Raw genomic sequence first — 22,115 nt, 5'->3', positions numbered from 1 at the left:
AGAGGTCCGTCGCTCTACAGGATGAGATGTTGTGCTACAGAGACAGCAGTGTATTATGAGGACGGACGAGGTCTGTTCTGTCTACTGAAGTACTGAGGAGCGTATCAGTGCATTCCTCTGCTGTCTGGTAATCTGTCTCAAACAGCAGCAAACATGATCCGTTCGGTCAGTGTGGGAAATGAACAAACCCCTCTATGTTTGGGGAGGCAGATGAAGACGGATCGGTTTGAGAATTGCCCTGCAGCTGAACATTTGTATGAATGATGTTCACATACAGACATCACATACAGAACTGAGCTACTGGTCAAAGCACATCAGAAGACTAGTCTAGTCTTTTCTGTCTGGTATGGTAGTAATAAAAGCCATCAATAAGCTGCAAATCAGTGTTACAAGATAAAGAAATAACCCAGTAGAAAGTTGTCAACTGGTACGAATATTTCAGTATATAGAGCCCTTTGGATTCTGCGATGTGGAAAACGCGGACGGAATCGCAGACGAGCGGTTTTGTTTACTACACACACTGAAGCGCACGTGGCGCTTGCGGTGATTTTTTAGCGTCTGTCGTCTCACTAAATGAGGACATAACTACATTTTTGTTTAACTTGAAGACATTGTGCCAGATATATATTACTACTATTACTACTACTACTAAAATGAAACAAAAATTACTTTTTTGGGGTATAATCACACAACATTTCTTCCATGTTTTAATTTTAACAGTAAATTCCCCTTTGTTTGCCAAAAAAAAAAGTTTTTTTAATTGTCAATAATTAAAAGATAACTTTAAATTAATATTTTATGCCTTCTTTTGATAACCAGAACATTTTAAATACACAACACAGAATTTCTGAATGTAAAAAAAAAACCTTTCATAAGGCTATTTTAAGAATAACTTAAATAAATTAAGTATGCATTCAAATAATTAGACATGCTAAAACACAGAATTTGATACAATAAAACATATGGTGAGAAAAAATAAAACATTTCATAGGGCCCTAAACGTCATTTTTGTTAAACCTTTATTAAAATTTAATTTAACCATTAAAAAGGAGTCAAGAAAAATTAAAACGGGAAAAAACGGAATCCAGAAAATCAAAACAGAATTTATTCTGTATATTATACTAAGTATATTATACTTCAAATCTTTACAAATATTGATAGACATTTTGTACTGATATTACCCAAATCTAGTGCTAAAGTCAATTTTGTTTGCTGTTGTAAATTACATAATTGTCTCATGCTCAAATTCCTGTCTACCCCTCATTGACAATGCACACACAGCTGCTGCGCTGCAGACAAACTGATCTAAAGGCACACACATACACAGTCTTACACAAAGACAAGCAGGAGAGTGGGTATAACAAAGAAAACATATTTCTGTATTTTTAGCTCTTTCTCATCCCACAGGACTAAACCAAGTCTGGAATAAAAGTGCAAGCTCTCCAGCAGTGGTCAGTGCAAATATGCTGAAATGGCATAAATCTAAAACACATTTGACCACACACGCACACTGTGCAACACAAAGCGTGTTTGTTCAGAGGGGTCGAGGTGTGTCGTAAGGATCCTGTGGCTGAGTGTGTGCAAAAAGGTGTTTTATTATAATTTTATTGCCTGTGTGGTAAAGTGTTTCCACACCGCCAGTGCTTCCTGAAAAACATCCTCCTGTTAGAAAGTGACTTTGCTGGTGAACTGTGGTACATGTATGTCAGCATAGTTGTGGGAGGGCAACTAGTGTGTGTTTACTAAAAACGAAAGAGTGTGGAAAAGCAAAGATAGGCCAGAAAGAGCAGAAAGAAAGCTTTCCCTATTGTTTGGTGATGGTCATCTTGTGTTTTAAACATGAACCTGATCTTCTCTTAAAGGATTAGTTCACTTCCAGAATAAATATTTCTTGATCATTTACTCACCCACATGTCATCCAGTTCATGTCTTTCTTTCTTCAGTTGAAAAGAAATTAAGGTTTCTGAGGAAAACATTCCAGAATTTTTCTCCATATAGTGGACTTAAATGGTGGCGAACAGGCTGAAGGTCGAAATTGTAGTTTAAAGGCAGCTTCAAAGGGTTCTACACAATCCCAGACACGAAATGAGGGTCTTATCTCGCAAAAATTAACATTTTCTAAAAAAAATGAACATTTATATACTTTTTAACCACAAATGCTCATCCACGAATTCATGCATTACGTAGTCATGTTGGAAAGGTCACGCATGACGTAGGCAGAAGCAGTGTTGGGCATGTTACTTTAAAAATGTAATTAGTTATAGTTACTAGTTACTTCTCACAATTAGTAACTGAGTTACATCATTATAAAAATAACTAATTTTCAGGGAAAGTAACTATTGTAACTTTTTAAAAAATATATATCAAATAACTTGGATGCCCCCAATATTAAATATGGTGAATAAAGAAAACATTGTATGCTAATCTATATTACTTTAATGTTGCTGTGGGACAATGTGAGAAACACCTATCAGGGGCTAAATATCACGTCATTGGGGTCGCTTCAACCCTCAGACATGAAAAACATCCCATGGCAACACTGTTAACCCTCTGTGGTCAAAGACCACACCAATGTGGTCTATCTTGCTTTTTCTTGATGACCATGAAAAGAACTAAAAATACTCATCATACTCATCATTTTTGATTGTACAGATAAGAATAAGGTATCGTTTGAAACTGCAAAGGGTCTACTTTTATAGGTGTATAGTCATAATATCAAGAAAACACTGTGCTTTTGTAAAATAAATAAAATATATAGGGTGCACTCTCTGCCATCTCAGTCTCCATCACCTCTCTTCACAGACACGTAAATAAAACAGCCTGAATATCTGAATTCGTGCCTCACACACATGAGAAATATATGTATAGAAAGCTTGAAATGTGTCAGTGCCAATAGCCTTGCGGTTAGTGCACCGACATACAGTGCAGTTGTGCTCACGGCGACCCAAGTTTGAATACCGGCTCGTGGTCCTTTGCTGATCACACTCCCCTCTCTCTTCACCCAATGCTCTCCTGTCTTATCTACACTGTCCTGTCCAAATAAAGGCATAAAAAAGCCCAAAAATAAATAAAAAAAAAAGAAAGAAAATGAAATAAATCATGTCAAAAACAAATATTCTCTAATAAAGTAATCTGTATAATACCAATGCAAGCTCCAGTTTTTCCCATCTAAATTCATTATCTCTGTAATCACACCCACGAGCAGCTTCGCTTTTCAAATTTTAAACACTCAAGTGAGAAGTGCGGACATGTAGGTAAAATGCCCACATAAACAAACATGAACATTCATCAAGTTCATCTTGGCTACTTTTAGTTTTTAAAAGAAGACACACTGAGAGAAATAAGCCAGAAGAAGTTGAACGTAACGCAAAAATCATAGTAACGCCACATTTTATTGTCAGTAACGGAACAGACCGTGTGTGACCTTTCCAACATGATTACATAATGCGTAAAGTCGCAGACATGCAGCACAGAGCTAGTGCAAGACAAGCCTTTGTGGTTAAAAAGTATATAAATTTTAATTTTTTTTAGAAAATGACAGATCGTTTTGCTAGATAAGACCCTTATTCCTCGAGTGGGATCATGTAGAGCCCTTTACTGCAATTTGGACCTTCAACCCGTTGGCTCTTATTAAAGTCCACTATATAGAGAAAAATATTGGAATCTTTTCCTCAAAATTTCTTTTCAACTGAAGAAAGACAAGAACATTTTGGATGATATGGGGGTGAGTAATTAATCATGAAATTTTTATTCTGGAAGCGAATTAATCCTTTAAAGAGCATGTGTAGACTGCTGTGACTATTGTGTTGTTTCACAGTGGGGCTCAAAGAGAGAGGTGAAATGAATACACATACACACACTCCACAAAAAGTCTACACTCCATAAAGCTTCCTCCATTTGTTTTCAGACAACTGTTCAAGTGCTAATGGCATATTGTCACTTTTAAAGGGATAGTTCTGTAATTAATTACACAACATCATTTTTTTCTTCTTTGGAACACAAAAAATGAATTTGGCCTATCATTTCAATACGAATAAAGATTGTGGACTTCAAGCTTTGGAGTGACACAAGAGCACCATAAAACTATCATACAAGTGACTTGTTCATAATACAAGTCTTTTAAAGTCCTACAATTGTTTTGTGTGGAAAATTGAGTTTGTCATCCCTTTGGTTGCGAGTACATCCAAGTTCCTGGGAAAAATAGCTGTGAATTTTTTTAAAGAATCAATTAATCATTCTTTTTGAATGAATCACTCTTTTGAGCCAGGTCTTTTGATTACTCACTCATTTACTTCACAAAACCAGTCTGAATGATTTGTTTACAAATAAAACTCATCCGGGTTTTGAGTTAAATTGACTGACTGGATCATCCAGTTGGCTAAAAACTGTTTTTGTTTATGTTCTGCAGAAGGAAGTCAGTCGTACAGATATGGAACGACATAAAGTAAACATCTTCATGTCTCATTAATCACATATTGTTAAATCTTACTAATGTGACTTCTCACGGAAAAAGTCATTTAAAATATGAATCTGAACTGTTGAACTGCTCTCTGGTGAACCGGTCCCTTTGCGTAGTCGCAAAGCATTACTGTTGTAAGAGCATTTCACGGTGAATAAAACGTCCTGGGGTCTGTGTGGCATTTCCTTTGTACAGCCCGGTCACAGTGGGACATGAGGCCCTGGTTTGACTACACGCCACACACTCAGACACATGAACACACACACACACCCTCAAACTATGTAATCCAAGTCATGTGAAGAGTGAAGGAGAAAATGAAGTCTAATAAGAGAGTTCAGAGAGGACACGAGAAGGAGCAAGAGAGGGGGAGAAGGGTTTTAGAAATGACAAGGAAAGGAGAGAGGGGTTGGAGGGAAAGATTGAGCGACAGATGGGGCTGGAAAATCCATGTTTATTTTTACTGAGCGACGACAGCAGCCCACGAGCTATAACTCCAGCACACAGACGTTCAGACACAATGAGCTTTATGTTTGGTGAGAGAAGCTCAGCTCACCTGCTGAAGAGCATCACTTACCCACGCAAAAGGAGACCGACAGTGAGAAAGAGAGAGGCTCTGTTTCAAACCCTACTGAGCCTACTACCTAGACTTAATCATCATGTTATATGTTATAGGTGCAACCAATTAGGGGTCGACCAATACGTGTTTTTCAGGGCTGATGCCGATTATTACAGATCAACTGATATTTCGAACTGATATATGTCTGGTGTATAAATGAAAATGATTCAAAATTAAGAATAACAAGTGCTCTGACAAAAACATTTAAATTCTGTAAAAATATTTTATCTGCAAATCGGTTTTGAAAATGCTTGGCCAATAATCAGACAACCCCTACTACCAATAAATGTCCTTTGTTGGTAAGGAATACCACAGTAAGTTGTGACTGGCCTAGATTAAAGAGAACCCTTTAATTAAGAGTATATATTATAGATCAATATATTTATATATAATTATAGAGCATATAGAGTCAGTTAGAACCAATAATAAATGTTAATTACATTTTATGCACAACCAGTCAAAAGTTTTTGAACAGTCGATTTTTAAGATTTTTTAAAGAATTTTCTTCTGCTCACCAAGCCTGCATTTATTTGATCCAAAATACAGAAAAAACAGTAATGTTGTAAAATATTTTTACTATTTAAAAAAAAATGCTTTCTATTTAAATATATTTTAAAATGTAATTTATTTCTGTGATCAAAGCTACATTTTCAGCATCATTACTCCAGTTTTCAGTGTCACAAGATCATTGGAATTTGCTGATTTGCTGTTCAAGAATTTTTTAAATATATTATAAACATATATTATTAGGTTTAAAGTTTTTTTTATTCATCATAGAAACCTGAAAAACTCAGCTGTTTTCAACATAATAATAGTAATAAATGTTTTTTTTGTTTTTGTTTTTTTTGAGTAAATAAGAATATTACAATGATTTCTGAAGGATCATGTGACTGGAGTAATGATGCTAAAAATTCAGCTTTGAAATCACAGGAATAAATTACATTTTAAAAATATATTCAAATAGAAGCAGTTATTTTAAATAGAAAAACATTTCAAGATTTTACAGTTTTTTCTGTACTTTGGATCAAATAAATGCAGGCCTGGTCAGCAAAAGAGACTTCTTTAAAAAACATTAAAAATCTTACTGTTCAAAAACAGTATACAGTGGTAGTGTATACTGTAGTCTACTGAAAAGTAAAATATATATACAAAAAAAATATTCCATCAAATCACCAAATTACCTCTTTGAGTACCCTAAAAAGCACTTTAAAATCAAAATGTAATGCTATTATTATTATATCATTGTGTACGGAAGTTGTGACATTTACTTTAGAACAAAATTAATATAATTTATTAAAAATATTTACTACTATATATACTATCCTATATTATAAATATTTACTACTACATATACTATATTATATTATAATCATTTTAGGCTTTTTTCTTTAATCTTGGTGCACATAAAATAACATATTAAGGTAACATAACAGCAACAGGTCTAGTATTTTTTCAGTGAGCCACACAGTAATATACTGTATTATAATTTTTAAATAAAACTGATCAAATTACTAGTTACATTCAGCAAAAATTTAGCAGCATTAAATTTACGTGACATTAAATAGATTTATAACAAGACAAAAGATTTACAAAAGATGCCCTTCTTTTAATATGACTGTTTTCACAAAACTATTAATAAGCATTTAAACATAGATAACAATAAGAAATGTTTCTTGAGGATCAATTCAGGATATTAGAAAGATTTCTGAAAGATCATGTGACACTGAAGAAAGAAAGAAGGAAAGAAAGAGCACCTTTTGTCAAAAATATTGTTGACACCTGCTGTACAGAAAACAGCTGTACTGTGTTAGCTGGGTCTCTGGTGCATATGTGTACTCTATGACTAAGTAATGTGTGTGTTTATGTGGTTCCTGGGTGTACCATGCCATGCCCAACATCATTTCTCTTGTGGCCACTTTGAGGTTCGTGTCCAAACAACATTTGCAGAGGTGGAAACACTACAGAGCATTAAATCAGCACAATCACCACCCAGAGCAGACGTGAACACTTCCAATTCCAAACCTAAATTCCAGCTAACAGCCCATGGGAGAGGCTCTCCAGTCTGGGAGGAACGCTAATGATCAGTCCTTTCAAACGGGCTGTACCTCTGAGAAGAGCACCTTTGACCTCAAACAAAAGGGAGGGTGTTTTTTATCCTAATCCAAAAACAGACGAATTGGCCTCATTTTGACATGATTAAGACTGATGTGGAAGTCTCTGTCACTAAAACAGTGGAACTGACTAATAAATGAGTCTTCAAGAGGGGAAGTGGATCATTATATGAAGTCTATTTCTAGTCATGAACACATGGAGAAGATAAGTGCCACCTCGACTATAATGTATTTATACTGAGGCACAAAATGTGTCATAAATTGCTGGACATAAACAATATTTTTTATGTTTGTTGCACTGATTTATATTTATCACTAGTTTTATTGCTTTACTTATCTATTATTTATTGTTTACTAGGAATTGTCACTAACGTTTCTGGGTGAACTACATTTTGGTTTGTTATACACTTGGCCTGTAAGAGCAACTTGAAGTGGATTAACATCCAGATATCTGAAAGGCTGACCATGACAGTGTCTGACAAGCAGGAAAAGTCACAGTTCCCACAGCTTTTGACCAGCCAATTCCCATGACCTTTCTAATCAGTTCTGATTAGCAGACAAGGGCTATTAAAAAGCATGTTAGAGAAACTGAAAAAAGTAGCAATTTGTTATTATTAAAAATATTTGACATTAATTTCTATTATTTTTTTCTATATATATGCCATTTAAAAGTCTGGGATCAGTACAAATTTAATTAATTTATTTATTTTGTTAAAGAAGTTCCTTATGCTCACCAAGGCTCACCAATTTGGTCAAAAATATAAAAAAATGTAATTTTGTGAAATATTATTGCAATTTAAATTAAATTTTTTCTAGTTCAATATACTTTAAAATATAATTTATTCCTATAAAGCAAAGGAATTTTCCGCAGTATTACCCCAGGTTTCAGTGTCACATGATGCTTCAGAAATCATTCTAATATGCTGATTTAATATCAATGTTGGAAACAGTTGTGCTGCTTAATATTTAATATTATTAATATTTGTATGTACAAACATTGAAAGTAAAAAGCAAACATTTTACATTAACCAAAAAAAAAAAAAAAAAAAAAAACACATTTTACTGTAAATTTCAATTTTTTTAACTATAAATATTTTTTTATTATTTTAATCAGGGCTGGGCGATATGGCAAAAAATTAAAATGCAATTTTTTTCAGAACATTTGACTGATTCTCGAGCTTTCACGATTTTAAACTAATCAACTTGAAAATGTAACTACAACATGATTAAAGTAACTTTTTCTTTATTAACCCTCTAGTTAAATAAAAGTGCACCACACATTAAGTTGTCAACATGATGTAAATGTTAAACAAACCACTCATTAAATATCTTTCCAGAAACGATGCATTTAGTACAACTACATATTGTATAAGCTTATCTTATACATATTATATGTTCAGAAATAATACTACAAAAATGCTTTAAAAAAACCCTCAAAAGTCAAGGTAATTCAAATTCAAAATGAATGAAGGTATAACACCAGTAGACTACTATGAACTATAATTGTTCTGTAAAAACAATGAACAGCAGTTTTCAGCCTGTCACCATGATCCAAACATGAAATATCAGACATACAATAGTAGTTCTTAACATGTTTTTTTTTTATTAAGTTGAGCTACTTTTCCATTGTTTTTTTTCATATTAACGCATTTGACCGTTGGACTTCATTTAATGACTGTTGGACAAGCGTCTAATGCATGAAACGGCATTATAAAAAGGCGGCGCTCAATTTAAAAGTTTTTCACTCCCATCTTCTTGCATGTTTTTTCCTATTCCACTGCCCGCGTAGCATCTTTGTCAACACCAAAGCGCATTCTGTGTGACACGTGAGCAGTTAATCACGATTGGATCATTCTTTTCACTTTACTGTTATCACTGGCATAAGTGTCTAATTCTAACGTTTGGTAATATTTCTATTTAAAATTGCGATTCCTCGGTTTCTAAAAAATAAAATCCTGGCAAAACATTAAATTCGAATTAACCGATAAAATCTAAAAAATTGCCCAGCCGTAATTTTAATATGTTCTATTTTGCACAAACATAATACTCCACATATTCACAAAAATGATTATTTCCAACCCTCTGATCTTCTGACATCTGTCACAAGACCTTTTGTGTTTCAGTGCCACTATCATGATTGATTCATATCACTGCATGGGAAAAAGATCCCTGATAATTCTACAGGTGACTATATGAGCTACTGTCATTGGGAAAGATTCAGTTCTCACAGTTCATAATAAAACCACAAAAACAGAGGTAGGATTATGCAACTTTGCCTCAATACTTCCCCAGGTTGTTTTTGGAATCTAATTTCCACATAGTTAATAAGTAGTTTACACAATAGTAGTTTAGTCAAAATACATCTTTTAGTCATCCATCCGCTTTTCTAAAATCAAGTCAGCACTTTCTAAAGCCATGTTAACACTCTCCAAATGTCTCATCATCAATGTAGTAACATCATGAAATAACTGTCCATTCATTCTTTATCATATAACTGACTACCATACAATTAACTATAATGAGAAAAAATGACTTGTCACACACCCAAAGGTAGGATCTTTCCATCTGTTTACCTTCACCTGGCCCCCATATTCATGAATGTGTGAGCACCAGCCAACATCTATGTGTGGGTTGTTTGATCCGTTCCATTATGCAGTGAGATAGCTCTGAAAACACAATGGCTATTGGATTAGGCCTGAGCACAAGGACAACACAGCTTTCATCGCTATCATCGCCATCATCACGAGCGTGTTACGGGACACAGCGGCCCTCTGCCCTGCCCCAGGGCTCCTCTGATGGAAAAACAAACCTGAGCCTACAGACAGAGCTTGGGCACGTGGGCTGGTGAAAGCACAAAGCAAACACACGTCGTCCCAGATCCCATCTGGAGCGGACACCGAGACAAACCGGGGAATCAAAGCTGTTTGAACCATGAAGCAACGGTCTTATTCGGAAAGTCACGAGCAAATGTAATTTTGAGATGAAAAGCACATGGCTTCTTCATGCATTTGGAATCCCACAGTGGCCATAAATCCCTTTACTTAAACTACAAAACGGCACATCCCTCAAAGTCTACAAACAGCTGAAGGTCCTCATGGGATGGTAATGCCACCACTAATCCAGCTGGCTTTAGCATGGGAAATAAATTTCATAAACTACACTGAACTCCATAAACATGGCATACAATACATCATCGGCCTAATAAAGGCTTCATAAGAGGACAAAAGGTCAGGCAAGGCCAGATGAGATGGATCAGGTCACAGTCGGACAGGAGAGGCTGGTGAGATCTGAGAGCGCAAGATCAAGAGGAACATCAAGGGCTCAAAAACAAAACACTGAATGGATGCACATCTGTACCAGCCAATATATGAAAGGCAGGAACATCAAGTGAGCTTCCAACCACAGAACGACTGTATGAATAAAGGGCGTTGAAAAGCAGAGACAGAAAACAAATTGTCCAATGGATTCAGAGGAATGCTGACCGATGACATTTCAGAGATGCTGGATGTCATAACTTATCATTTAGATATCATCTGTTGTGTTGCTACAGTATGTGTCACTAAGGCTTTAAGCAGGCCATCAACTAGCCTCTAAACCAGAGGTCACTGTCTAGATGGCAGAACATCAAAGATTAAAGACTGACAGTCTGTCAGTCCATCAAAACCTGTTACATAACCACATCTTTCATCTGTCTTACTCAACTTATTCTGTTCTCGTGCAGCTTTACTTCTCCATGTGTGTGTTTGTGAAAAAAAAAATCTTTGCTTCATCTTTAATCCATCTTAGTAAACCTCCAGATGTCCAGAAGGCTGAACGTGACTGCATTAACTGAGCGAAATGATTTAGTATTCTCAAATGCACCAAAACAGTGCACACCTTAAGAGACCTTTAACAGTTCACAACAAAACAATTACAGGTAGGATCATGTAACTTTGGCTCAATAATTCCCCTCAGGTTGATTGGCATATGATTAAAAACACACACACACACACACACACACACACACACAAACACAGAAAACAATTCACATAGCCAACAGTTTCCTTCTTCTAAATTTCTGAGATCAAATCACCTCTTTCATAATCACCAATTTCAGTTTTCTTTAAATATGTAATACTGTGTACACACTGCAGCTAAATTCGGTTGCCAGTTCACCTTTTACTCCTTAATCGCACTCTCTACACACATAATTCACTAAAATACTGGAGTGATAACTGCATTCGACAACCACATTAATTCCCAAAAAATACAGGTAGTTACAACTGCATTTACAGAAATTCTACACAGTGTTTACAGCACAAAACTGAACAACTAGTTGTTAATGACATATTTAAAAGCACATCAGAAATGTGTCTTTGTCTGTATGTGAAATGCAAGAAAATAACAGTGAAAGAAGTCTTAACCTTAGCACATTTTGACACAAGGCTAGTTGCACTCACAAACCCTGCGGAGTAGTGTCAGTGTTGCCAGATCTTCATAGAAAACAACAACAAACAAGCACAAAAAACACTAAAACACCCAAATGCTTCACGGTTTATAAACCAAAAAAACAAACAAACAAACATACATCTCAAATCTGCAACAGACCTTTTTTTTCAAGATTTATTTTTGCCTTTTATTAATAGGACAGTAGTGACAGAGGAAATGAAGTGGGAGAGAAAGGGGGAACAGGATCGGGAAAGGTCCGCGAGCCGTGACTCGAAGTGCAACGGTGCTGCTAGTCGACGCACTGCCCACAAGGCTATCGGTGCCGACACAAAAGACCATTTTATTAACTCCAAAAAGTGTCTTGCTTTATGAGCTAAGACCAAACAACGTGTAAAAAAGCTTGTACATATGAGGACATGGCAACACTGCAAGACAGCACTCTCTAAAGCAGCTCACAAGCACAAACAAAACACAGCACGTCTGTTAGCAGTAGTTTAGTTTGAATTGATGAATAAAAAGGTCACATACACACTGAAGCTAAATTTGGTTGTCAGTTCACCTTTTACTCCCTAATCACATTCTGTACACACATAATTCACCAAAATACGAGTGACAACTTCATTCGACAACCGCATTACATTCTGAAAAATACAGAAATATAGATATTCTATGCAGTGTGTACAGAACTGAACGGAACAACTAGTTGTTACTGATGTCTTTAAATGCGCATCAGAAATGTGTCTTCTTCTCTATGTGAGATGCAAGAAACTAACAGTGAAAGAAGTCTTAACCATAGCACATTTTGACACGGGGCTAGTTGCGCTCACGAGCCCAACGGTAAAGTGTCAGTGTTGCCAGATCTTTATAGAAAAGAAAAAAATAAACAACAAACAAGGACAAGCACAAAAAACACTAAAATGCCCAAATGGTTTATGAACACACAAAAAAATCTCAAAATCTCAAATCTGCAACAGACCATTTTATTAACTCCATAAAGTGCGTAGCTTTATGAGCTAAAACCACGGCTTTCACAACACACCTAAAAGCGCTTGTAAATATGAGGACATAGCAACACTGCAAGCCATACCAAACATTTTGGCATCTTACAGGAGTGAATTACAATTAGCCATGTGGTATCTACCATTTTTTAGCTAAAGACTCTCTTTGTCTGTCAATTTTAACTAAACTACTGCTGATAGACGTTTTTTGTTTATGCTCGTGAGCTGGTTTAGAGAGCGCTGTCTTGCAGTGTTGCCATGTTCTCGTATTTACAAGCGCTTTTAGGCATGTTGTTTGGTCTTAGCTCATAAAGCTAGGCACTTTCTGGAGTTAATAAAATGGTCTGTTGCGAATATGAGATATATGATATTTTTTTGGTGTTATATAACATATAGCATTTGGGTGTTTTTGTTTGGTTTGTCGTTGTTGTTTGTTTCTATGAAGATCTGGCAACACTGACACTTGACTTGACACTGGTTCGTGAGCGCAACTAGCCCCATGTCAAAATGTGTTAAGGTTAAAACTTCTTTCACTGTTATATTCTTGCATCTCACTTACAGATGAAGACACATGGTGCTTTTAAATACATCATTAACAACTAGTTGTTCAGTTTAGTTCCGTATACACAGCGTAGAATTTCTGTAAATGCAGTTGTCACTATCTGTATTTTTCGGGAGTTAATGCGGTTGTCGAATGCTGTTCTCACTCCGGTATTTCACTGAATTATATGTGTACAGAATGTGCTAAGGAGTAAAAGGTGAACTGACAACCGAATTTAGCTGCAGTGTATACGTAGCCAATATAACAAATAAAAAGCTATATATAGTTACATTCACAAAAGTCTGTAATGTTGTACAATTATCAATAAGCTATGAATATATTGTGCACCTCAAGTAAAAACATTAATGTCCAGTAAATATTTTCAATTCGCCCCCTTATTGGTAGGTGCAACAAAATTGGACCCACTATGGACTTGCGCTTTCGTACCCATTTGGAATTCTGGGTACTCGTCTGAACTTAGTGCTCTGGCTGCACCATACCTTGCCCTCTAGACATGCTTTACTAGCTGTGTCTGAACAGAGATACATTTTTGAAGAGCTGGGTGGGGATGAAGTAATAAAGCATGTACAAGGATCAGTCAGGCATCATCATCATCATCATCATCAAAAAATAAAAAAATTGATGTTTCACCAGTGTTGTAAATACTATCATGACACTAATGCCCTTTCCTAAGGCCACTCATACACATGTGAGAGGGCGTCATGCTGGGAAAAATGTCCCATTTACAAGCAGAAAGAGTCTATCATACTTTCACATGTCCAGGCCTGATGTTATCTGACTTTAATCCTCTTGGCTTTTGCAAGCTTAAAATCCCAGCACTTATACGGGTAGATTTCCTGTTTTAAAGGGATGAGCAAGAGAAGAATAGCAACTAAAATATTTTAAATTGACACAAGGCTTTGCAGGTTTAAGTTCACTACTGTCTGACTACTATAATTAGTCTTTCCGGACGGTTCACTAAATCTAAAGCCAAAAAAAAAGTTTTGATGCACTGATGCATTTAAAATTCTGTAATAATGATGTAATAATTTTTATGTTATGACCATTAACTGATAAATGTCCAATAATAAAATTCTACACTATTTGGTCTAAATAATTTAAAAATAACACAAAAACTAAAATCAATCATTTTAAAAGCTAGAAGTGAACTTAGGCACCTTATTATAATGCACAGTATGAAAAATGGATTTTAATTTTTAGTTTGCTAAAGATTACATTCAACAATTATTACACTATTAGCATCATAATAAATAATCATTTTAATTGAGCATTAGATGATGGAAAAAGTAATCTAAAAGTAAAAATAAGGGAAAAATTAAAAATAAGGGAATAATTACATATCCAATACTATTCCAATACAATTCTCACTTTTTTCTTACAATTCTGGGGAAAAAAGCCATAATTGCAAAATATAATTTTTGACCTCACTTTTTTCCCTCAATATCTAACAGAGTTTATATCTTACAATTCATGCGATAAATAAATACTGATATATAAATATCAGTATATAAATTTTGACCTTATTTCTCACAATTCCAACTTTACGTCTTTCATTTTTGAGTTTATATCTTGCAATTATCACTTTTTTTCCCATAAATTCTGAGTGTACATCTTGTAATTTATTTATTTATTGTGGCCAAAATTAAAAAGGCTATTGCAATTTTTCATCTCACAATTCTCACTTTTTTCCTCAAAATTGTGAGTTTATTTCTCACAGTTCAGACTTTTCACCTCATAATTGAGTTGCCAGTTAACATCTATCAATTCTGAAAGAAAATAGACATAATTATGAGATTTAAATACAGAATTGTGAAAAAAAAGTCTTAATTGTGAGATTAAAAGTTGCAATTACCTTTTGTTTTTTATTCTGTGATGGAAACAGGCTTCCATACCATACAGATATATTGCACGTCCCTAAAAAAGTCATGATTAATTCATAAATTAATCATGATTAATATAGTCATAAATTAGTCATGATTAACTCAAAACTTAATCATGACTAAAATATAGTCATGATTAATTCAAAAACTTCAAATCTGTTTGGCTCAAAACCAAACATAAATACTGCTGAAAAATTCCCACCATTAGTTTCAGGGAAGGTCTACAACTTCAAGCAGATCAAAAAGAAACTAGCATCATGGGAAACATAATGTACAGCATAATGGGAATCAATTCATTTGGTAATCGGCTGACCAAGCTTTTGGGATTAATCTGGCCCAACGGCTGATGTACATTTGAGGCTGTATATTTAAGTGAGTTCTTACGAATGCAGGCTGTAGGTACACTGAGTTTATGTGTGTGTGAAAGCAACCATCAGGAGCTGAGGCCTGGTGGTCAGGGAATGAAAGAATCGTTTCGCTGTTTTCCCATGCTGAGGGCTCCAGAAGTCAAAGGTGACGATTTTCCCTGGGTCTGGCTTTGGATTTGGGTTGGACTTGGACCCAGAAATCCCTTTTGAGCCCATGCATACAAAACACACCAAACAAAGAGAGCAACTTTAAGGAAGAGAAGTAGAAAAAAGGTATTCTTGAACATGAGAAAAACAAGGAATTATGACCCCTAAGCTGTTTATATAAATGCACACACACACTCTGACATTACGACCAAACAACAACGATAACAACCACAGCTAAATGAGTCCTAATTAGACCTCTGAGGTTTGTCATGTAAACATACACAATCAGAGAACACAGCAATCGCCTGATCTCTAAACACATTGGTGTGATCATTTACTTGCTGATAAACTGTAAGATAGCAGACTATAGAGCACTATTGTTTGTGTGATCAGCTCCACACTTTAAGACCATCATATGCAAAACAAAGTCAGCAGCGGATCTAGAAAAAGCCTGAGTGGAGCAGACACACACATACTAAAAATATCCAGAGAAGACTGACAGAAATTCCACAGCTCAGAAGGAGATTGTGTGTGTTTGTATGTACTTGAAAACCGCCAGTGTTACTGTAATAAAACAATGTGTTAGTACTCCAACAAAATTGCATCTTTCAAAGATGGTTGTAAAACATGTTGTAAACCAGACTATTATTAAACTGGCTTGGTGTGGTCAAGTGGTTAAGACAATTTGGGCTGGTAACCAACAGGTTGTATATTAGCTTTCAGCATTGTGCCTTCTAAGCTCAACAAGCTTCTGGCTGATATTTTAAAGGCTGCATTGTAATTTGCTGTATATAAAAGTGCATATTAAAATCTTAATTGTATACATGCTCATTAACCTATTAATGTTGTAAATTAAAATATTAAAAATGTAATAAATGCAAAAAAAAGCAACACCCATGAAAAAAAATGCTTTTTAAAATGTAAACAACACATAATCACACATATTGCAAAGGTAAATTGTTTCTAATGCAGTCTGGAAAAGTTAAGGAAATTAGGATCTCCAGCTTGATTCATCATCAGGTGTTTTCCCTTCAAGGCCAACAGTAGTTGACCTTGACCTGACACCTTCAAGCTATTCACAAACACATACTATGACCTCTGACCTTTAAAAAATGTCCTTCATTTAAAATGTAAGATGTTTTACTTAAATATATGTGCCCCTGGACCACAAAACCATCTGAGAAGCTGAATGAATAAGCTTTCCATTGACGCATGGTTTGTTAGGATAGGACAATATTTGGCCGAGATACAACTATTTGAATATCTGGAATCTGAGGGTGCAAAAAATCTAAATATTGTCTAAATGAAGTCCTTAGCAATGCATATTACTAATTAAAGATTAAGGTTTGATATATTTACGGTAGGAAATTTACAAAATATCTTCACGAAACTTGATCTTTACTTACTAAAAGAAAAATTGATCATTTTTATCCATACAACGTATTTTTGGCTATTGCTACAAATATAACCATGCCACTTAAGACTAGGTTTTGTGGTCTAGGGTCACATAGAAGGATTACAAAGCTGGTCCATGCCTTTATCAGCTTTAGCTTAGAGTATATAAAAACAATAGTACGTTTTTGATTAACCTGAAGTCACAAACCAACCCAACATTTCCTGCATGGTTAAGCATTGACAAACAGTAGTAATGAGTCAAAGTCCTTTCCGACTGAAACCATTAGCAGGACAAACAAGACATTAAGACACAAGGAACAAGAAACGAATCAATTCTGGTTGAGCAAAATTGGCATTATAAATCAAGTGAGGTGCAGAGAATGCAAACAAGCCCTCCTGTTGGGCTATTAACTCTTCCTCCTTCTCTTCACTACATCAGGGATGTACTTAAAGGGGACACCGAAATTGATATGATTATTTAGGGTCTTAATTAAAAGTCTATAACATGCTTTGGGTAAAATTTCTCAATGGTAGTGTAAAAAACACCCTTTTTACATTCAAAATCAGCTCTGTTCACAGCAACCCGTTTGTTGCATGTTCCTTTAAATGCTAATGAGCTCTGCTCACCCCGCCCCTCTCTTCCATGGGGTGACGAGCCATAATTTTTACCACATTTTGCCACATTTAGCCGCAAAACTTGCTAACTAGCACACATTATGCTGCACCGGAGTCGAAACAATGGCGGACTGTTCACAGCTTACTCAGGGCGGGTCTAAGTTAAGATGGCCGTGTCAGTCAACTACCGTGGGAGCAGCCTTGGTCTATGTGACATCACATAGCCAAGAAGCTGAGAATGGCTTGATTTGAAAAAGAGGATATTAATTATAGGGATTAAATAACAACCACTGGGTGGATTTTTATCATTATAGGGTGGTTGTGTACACACACTGCCAACGCACATTTATGTACACAACATGTAAAAGTGAATTCTGCATCCGATGACCGCTTTAAAAGATTATATAATTCATTATTTACAACCTTAAGACCTCATATTTACACAGAAGCAATGAAACCTGAACATGGGTGTGGTGACAAATTCACCACACAAGTTGCTACTCATTTGGAAACATCTGTTCCACAAGAAGTATTACACAACAGAATTTATGCTAAAATAAAATTACTCAATATTTTCAACAAAGTATTTTTTTTTTTTGACACAAAGTTCTCATGAGCAATTGTAATTATTAGTTCGCGATTTCATTTAAATTTGTACCATCTGACAAGTGCAAAAAAAACCCACTCCCTAAATCTAACCTAACTGAGTATAAGCAGATCTTTAAAAACATAAGAATGAGCTTGCATGCAGTTATATGAATTCACAAACAATTCACCAAATTATTAAATATTTAAAACTGGCATGAGACTGTCTTAAGTCTATTATTACATGGTATTGTCTTAAGGGCAGGACATCCAAATAAGAGCTTTCCCTGTGGGAACCTCTATTCATCTTCACTGGTGACTCATGTCATTAGCAGCACTTGCAGTATCACAGTAACACAATCCTCTTCTATTAGAAAGTGGATGGTAACATACCAGTTTATAGTATACATTATACTACCTAAAGACTGCTGAATATAAGAGAGCAAGTATAATTTGTATCAGTATGTGATGCAAAGTGGAAGCAAACGGGGAGCATGAATACCTTCATCCGCTCCAGGATCACTTGGAGTGGGGTCTCTTTTACCAGTGAGCCTTTTTTTGGAGCATATGTTCTCCTTTGCAACATCATGAGCAGAGGAGACTTTGCATTCACTCCACTAACATGCGTTGTTTTTTTAGTCTGATGGCTTATTTTGGAGCCAGTTTCAATGGTCATTCCAAAAATATACAATTATATTTAAAACATAAGTTACTCCATATTAAGTTTTGGTTTATGATCTGCTGTATAAAATGTGTTGTGTAACAGCAAAATTATATTGCATAAATATACTGTTCAAAAGTTTGGGCTCTGATTTATGTTTTTGAGGAAGTCTCTGCTAACCAAAGCTACATTTATTTGATGCAGTAAAAACAGCAATATTGTGAAATAATATTAAAATTTAAAATAACATTTTTCTATTTTATATATTTTTGAAAATGCAATTTATTCCTGTGATGGCAAAGCTGAATTTTCAGCAGTCATCACTTCAATCTTTGAGTCATGATCCTTCAGAAATCATTCTAATATGCTGATTTGCTGCTTAAAGAAACATTTCTTATTATTTTCAAAGTTGAAAACATATGTGGTGCTTAATGTTTTGAAAACATATACACTGATGAATAGAAAATTCAAAAGTACATGTATTTGAAATACGTCTTTTGTAACACTGTTATTAATGTTCCTACTGTCAGCTTTGCTCTTGTTCAATTTAATGCATCCTTGTTGAAAAAAGTACATTTCTTAATATATATGTTCGCGTATATATACTCATACACGCACCCTAATGAGGGTGGGGTGTCTTGGAGGGGGTTTGCTGCTGTAGGGGTGTCGGTGTGCGCAGATGGTACGTTAAAGCAGATCTATCACGTCTGACAGAACTTCGGCCCTTAAGGGAAACTGCATTCTCCTCACCTCAAATCATTACACCAACACAACGCCATGTGCTTGTCCCACAACATTAACAGTTTCACACCCGCCTTTTGTCTCGCGGACCCAATCCATAGTGCAGCCTTTCAAACTTACATTTAGCACTCAATGGCTATGTACTGCTATTTCGTGTAACAGCTTATAAATTAAGTCATTAACAAGCATAGCTTGCGTAAAATATTGACGTACTGTATATGGTATTGATTAAGTTTTCTGTTCATTATTAACGGATGATCTATATGTTATTGACTTGTTCATAAAAGCATTAAACATTAAAGTAGGCAACAAATACAAGTCTGAGCTTCTAAACTTACGTATTTTAATCGTTTTGGGATCAAGCTTGCACACGGTGAGCTGTAATCTCTCCAAACGCACTTGAATGCTTGACGTCCTCTGCGTGACCAACACAGCTTGAGTCTCAATTTCCATGAATATGTCACTCGCATGTCGCGATAGATCAGACAGTTGATGGAGGATGCCGGTGAGCGTATGACAACAAACTTCTTCCAAAGAAGAGAATAAAACAGGTTTACGAACTTTGCGACCGTCCGCCGTTATGAAGATCTTCTCGGAGCCATCACTCCCTCTCAACCTGCTCACCAGCTGAGGCTCAACGGTTCTCGAGGGGAACGGCATTTTAAATCTTGTTTAAATTTGAGATGAACATCGGGTTGAGGCGATTTAAAATCCAAACGATGTATCCCAGAAGTTGCCGTGAGAACAAGGTCTGTTTACAAAAGGTCCCGCCATAATTTTTTGAAAGATGCAGAAGCAGTCCGGGACGTTGCGCTGGTGTTTCTGGAGCATCGGGAACAGGAGTTTGAAAGCAGCGAGTCGAAACGAAAACGTGAAGAGAAAGTGTATGGAAAACACGGAAAGGCTTCCCAACCACCTGTAGGAACTGGAACTGGATTGGCGGATCCACAGCGCTGTGAGGGAGAGGTTACCTGCCTTTAGCGCCGGCTGCGTGGAAAACCCGGGATGGATTTTTATTGCATTTTCAGATAATGTGCTTTAACATGTTACATAAAACAATGCAAAATCTGCATGGCATTTTAATTAACACTGATTAATGTGTCTGTTTATTAGTATTTATATTTTAAACACAATGTTTATTTTATATTTTATTTAAAAGGATGACAGGTGACAGTTTTTTCCAATTAAATATTACATTAGGCTACATAAGAAAAATCATTTCAACCATTTTCAAAAAAAAAAAAAAAAAAAAAAAAAAGAAAGAAAACAATTAAAGGAAAAGAACTGCTTTGCTTATTGAAAATATTTCAAAGCTGATTTTTTTTGCATCATTACTCCAATCAAATGATCCTTTTGAAATCATTCTAATATTTCGATTTGCTGCTCAAAAACATTTAGTATTAATAATATGTTGAAAACAGCTGAGTAGAATTTGATGAAGGTTTCTTTGATGAATAGAAAGTTCAGAAGAACAGCATTTATCTGAAGTATGTTGTAACATTATAATTGTCTTTATCATCACTTTTGATCAGTTTAAAGCATCCTTGCTAAATAATAAAAAAATTATACTGACTCAAGCTTTTAAATGGCATAGTGTATAGAGCTTGTTTTTAGATAAAATGCTGATCTTTGGATCTTTCTATTCATCAAATAACATCAAATGTTTTAAATACTGATAATAATAATAATAAATGTTTCTTAAACAGCAAAGCAGTTATTTTAAATAGTAAAAATATTTCACAGTATTACTGCTTTTGCTGTATTTTTGGATCAAATAAATGCAGGCTTAATTAGCAGAAGTGAATTCTTTAAAAAAAAAAAAACTTTAAAACATTACTGTTTAAAAACTTTTAGTGCAGTTCATACAGTCTTTAAAGACAGTAATCTGTAAGTTTGTATCAAGTTGTAAACAGACAATTTATATCTTAAGTCTTTTATTTACAGTACTTTATTACTTAAGTAGTTTATTTACAGTAGTAAATTAGTTCTTGAAATGATTAATTATTTTAATGTACTGGTGTTGATCCTATCTAAATAAAACTAACTAAATAAAATAAACAGCCAATTAATAACCTGTCTTGATTGTGAAAGGAACAAAAGCTGGTATTTTGAAATGCCCATGTTTCATATCTACACTATAGCGCCATCTTGTGCCTGCAAGTGTAGTATGCGCTTTAAAAAAAAATCTCCGGAATGTCAGGAAGGATCAGATAAGTTTTTTGTATTCTGCTGAAGTGTTAAGGAAGTGGACTATTGTTTGTTGTGGCAATGGAACCAGCTGAGGCAGCATTTCTGGATGGGATTGATAGTACTCATTTTCCTGTTAACAATGAGCCTGCTGAAACTTCCTTTGCATAGGGAAATCATGACCTATGGCTGACAGGACTACAGTGATGATAAGTCACAAACTGCTCCAGGCTACCACTATAATAGCCTGTTTGTTTGTAAATGCAGATTCATTAATGAACATAATGAAAGGCACTGACTGATGAGTACAAAATTACAATGGGACAAAATTATTTTTTTATTTGTGAGGCAATTTTTATAAT

The 22,115-nt window shown here is 35.2% G+C and overlaps 1 protein-coding gene across 3 annotated transcripts in view; it reads right to left on the bottom strand.

The window, feature by feature from the left end:
- Positions 1 to 20,488, bottom strand: part of nhsl1b (NHS-like 1b) — a 110,979-nt gene extending 90,491 nt beyond the window's left edge. For 2 of the 3 annotated variants that reach the window (XM_051139494.1, XM_051139499.1), the window contains exon 1: positions 19,905 to 20,488. In XM_051139494.1, coding sequence (XP_050995451.1) covers positions 19,905 to 20,226 — 322 coding nt within the window. In that variant the 5' untranslated portion in view covers positions 20,227 to 20,488. The remainder of the gene's footprint in view (positions 1 to 19,904) is intronic. The other variant, XM_051139495.1, reaches the window with a different exon arrangement.
- Positions 20,489 to 22,115: the final 1,627 nt, after the last annotated feature.

The sequence above is a fragment of the Labeo rohita genome, chromosome 20, assembly GCF_022985175.1.
Source record: "Labeo rohita strain BAU-BD-2019 chromosome 20, IGBB_LRoh.1.0, whole genome shotgun sequence".
In the NCBI taxonomy this organism is placed as follows: domain Eukaryota; kingdom Metazoa; phylum Chordata; class Actinopteri; order Cypriniformes; family Cyprinidae; genus Labeo; species Labeo rohita.
The sequence above is the reverse complement of the archived record's forward strand: the minus strand, read 5'-3'. Positions and strand labels throughout refer to the sequence as shown.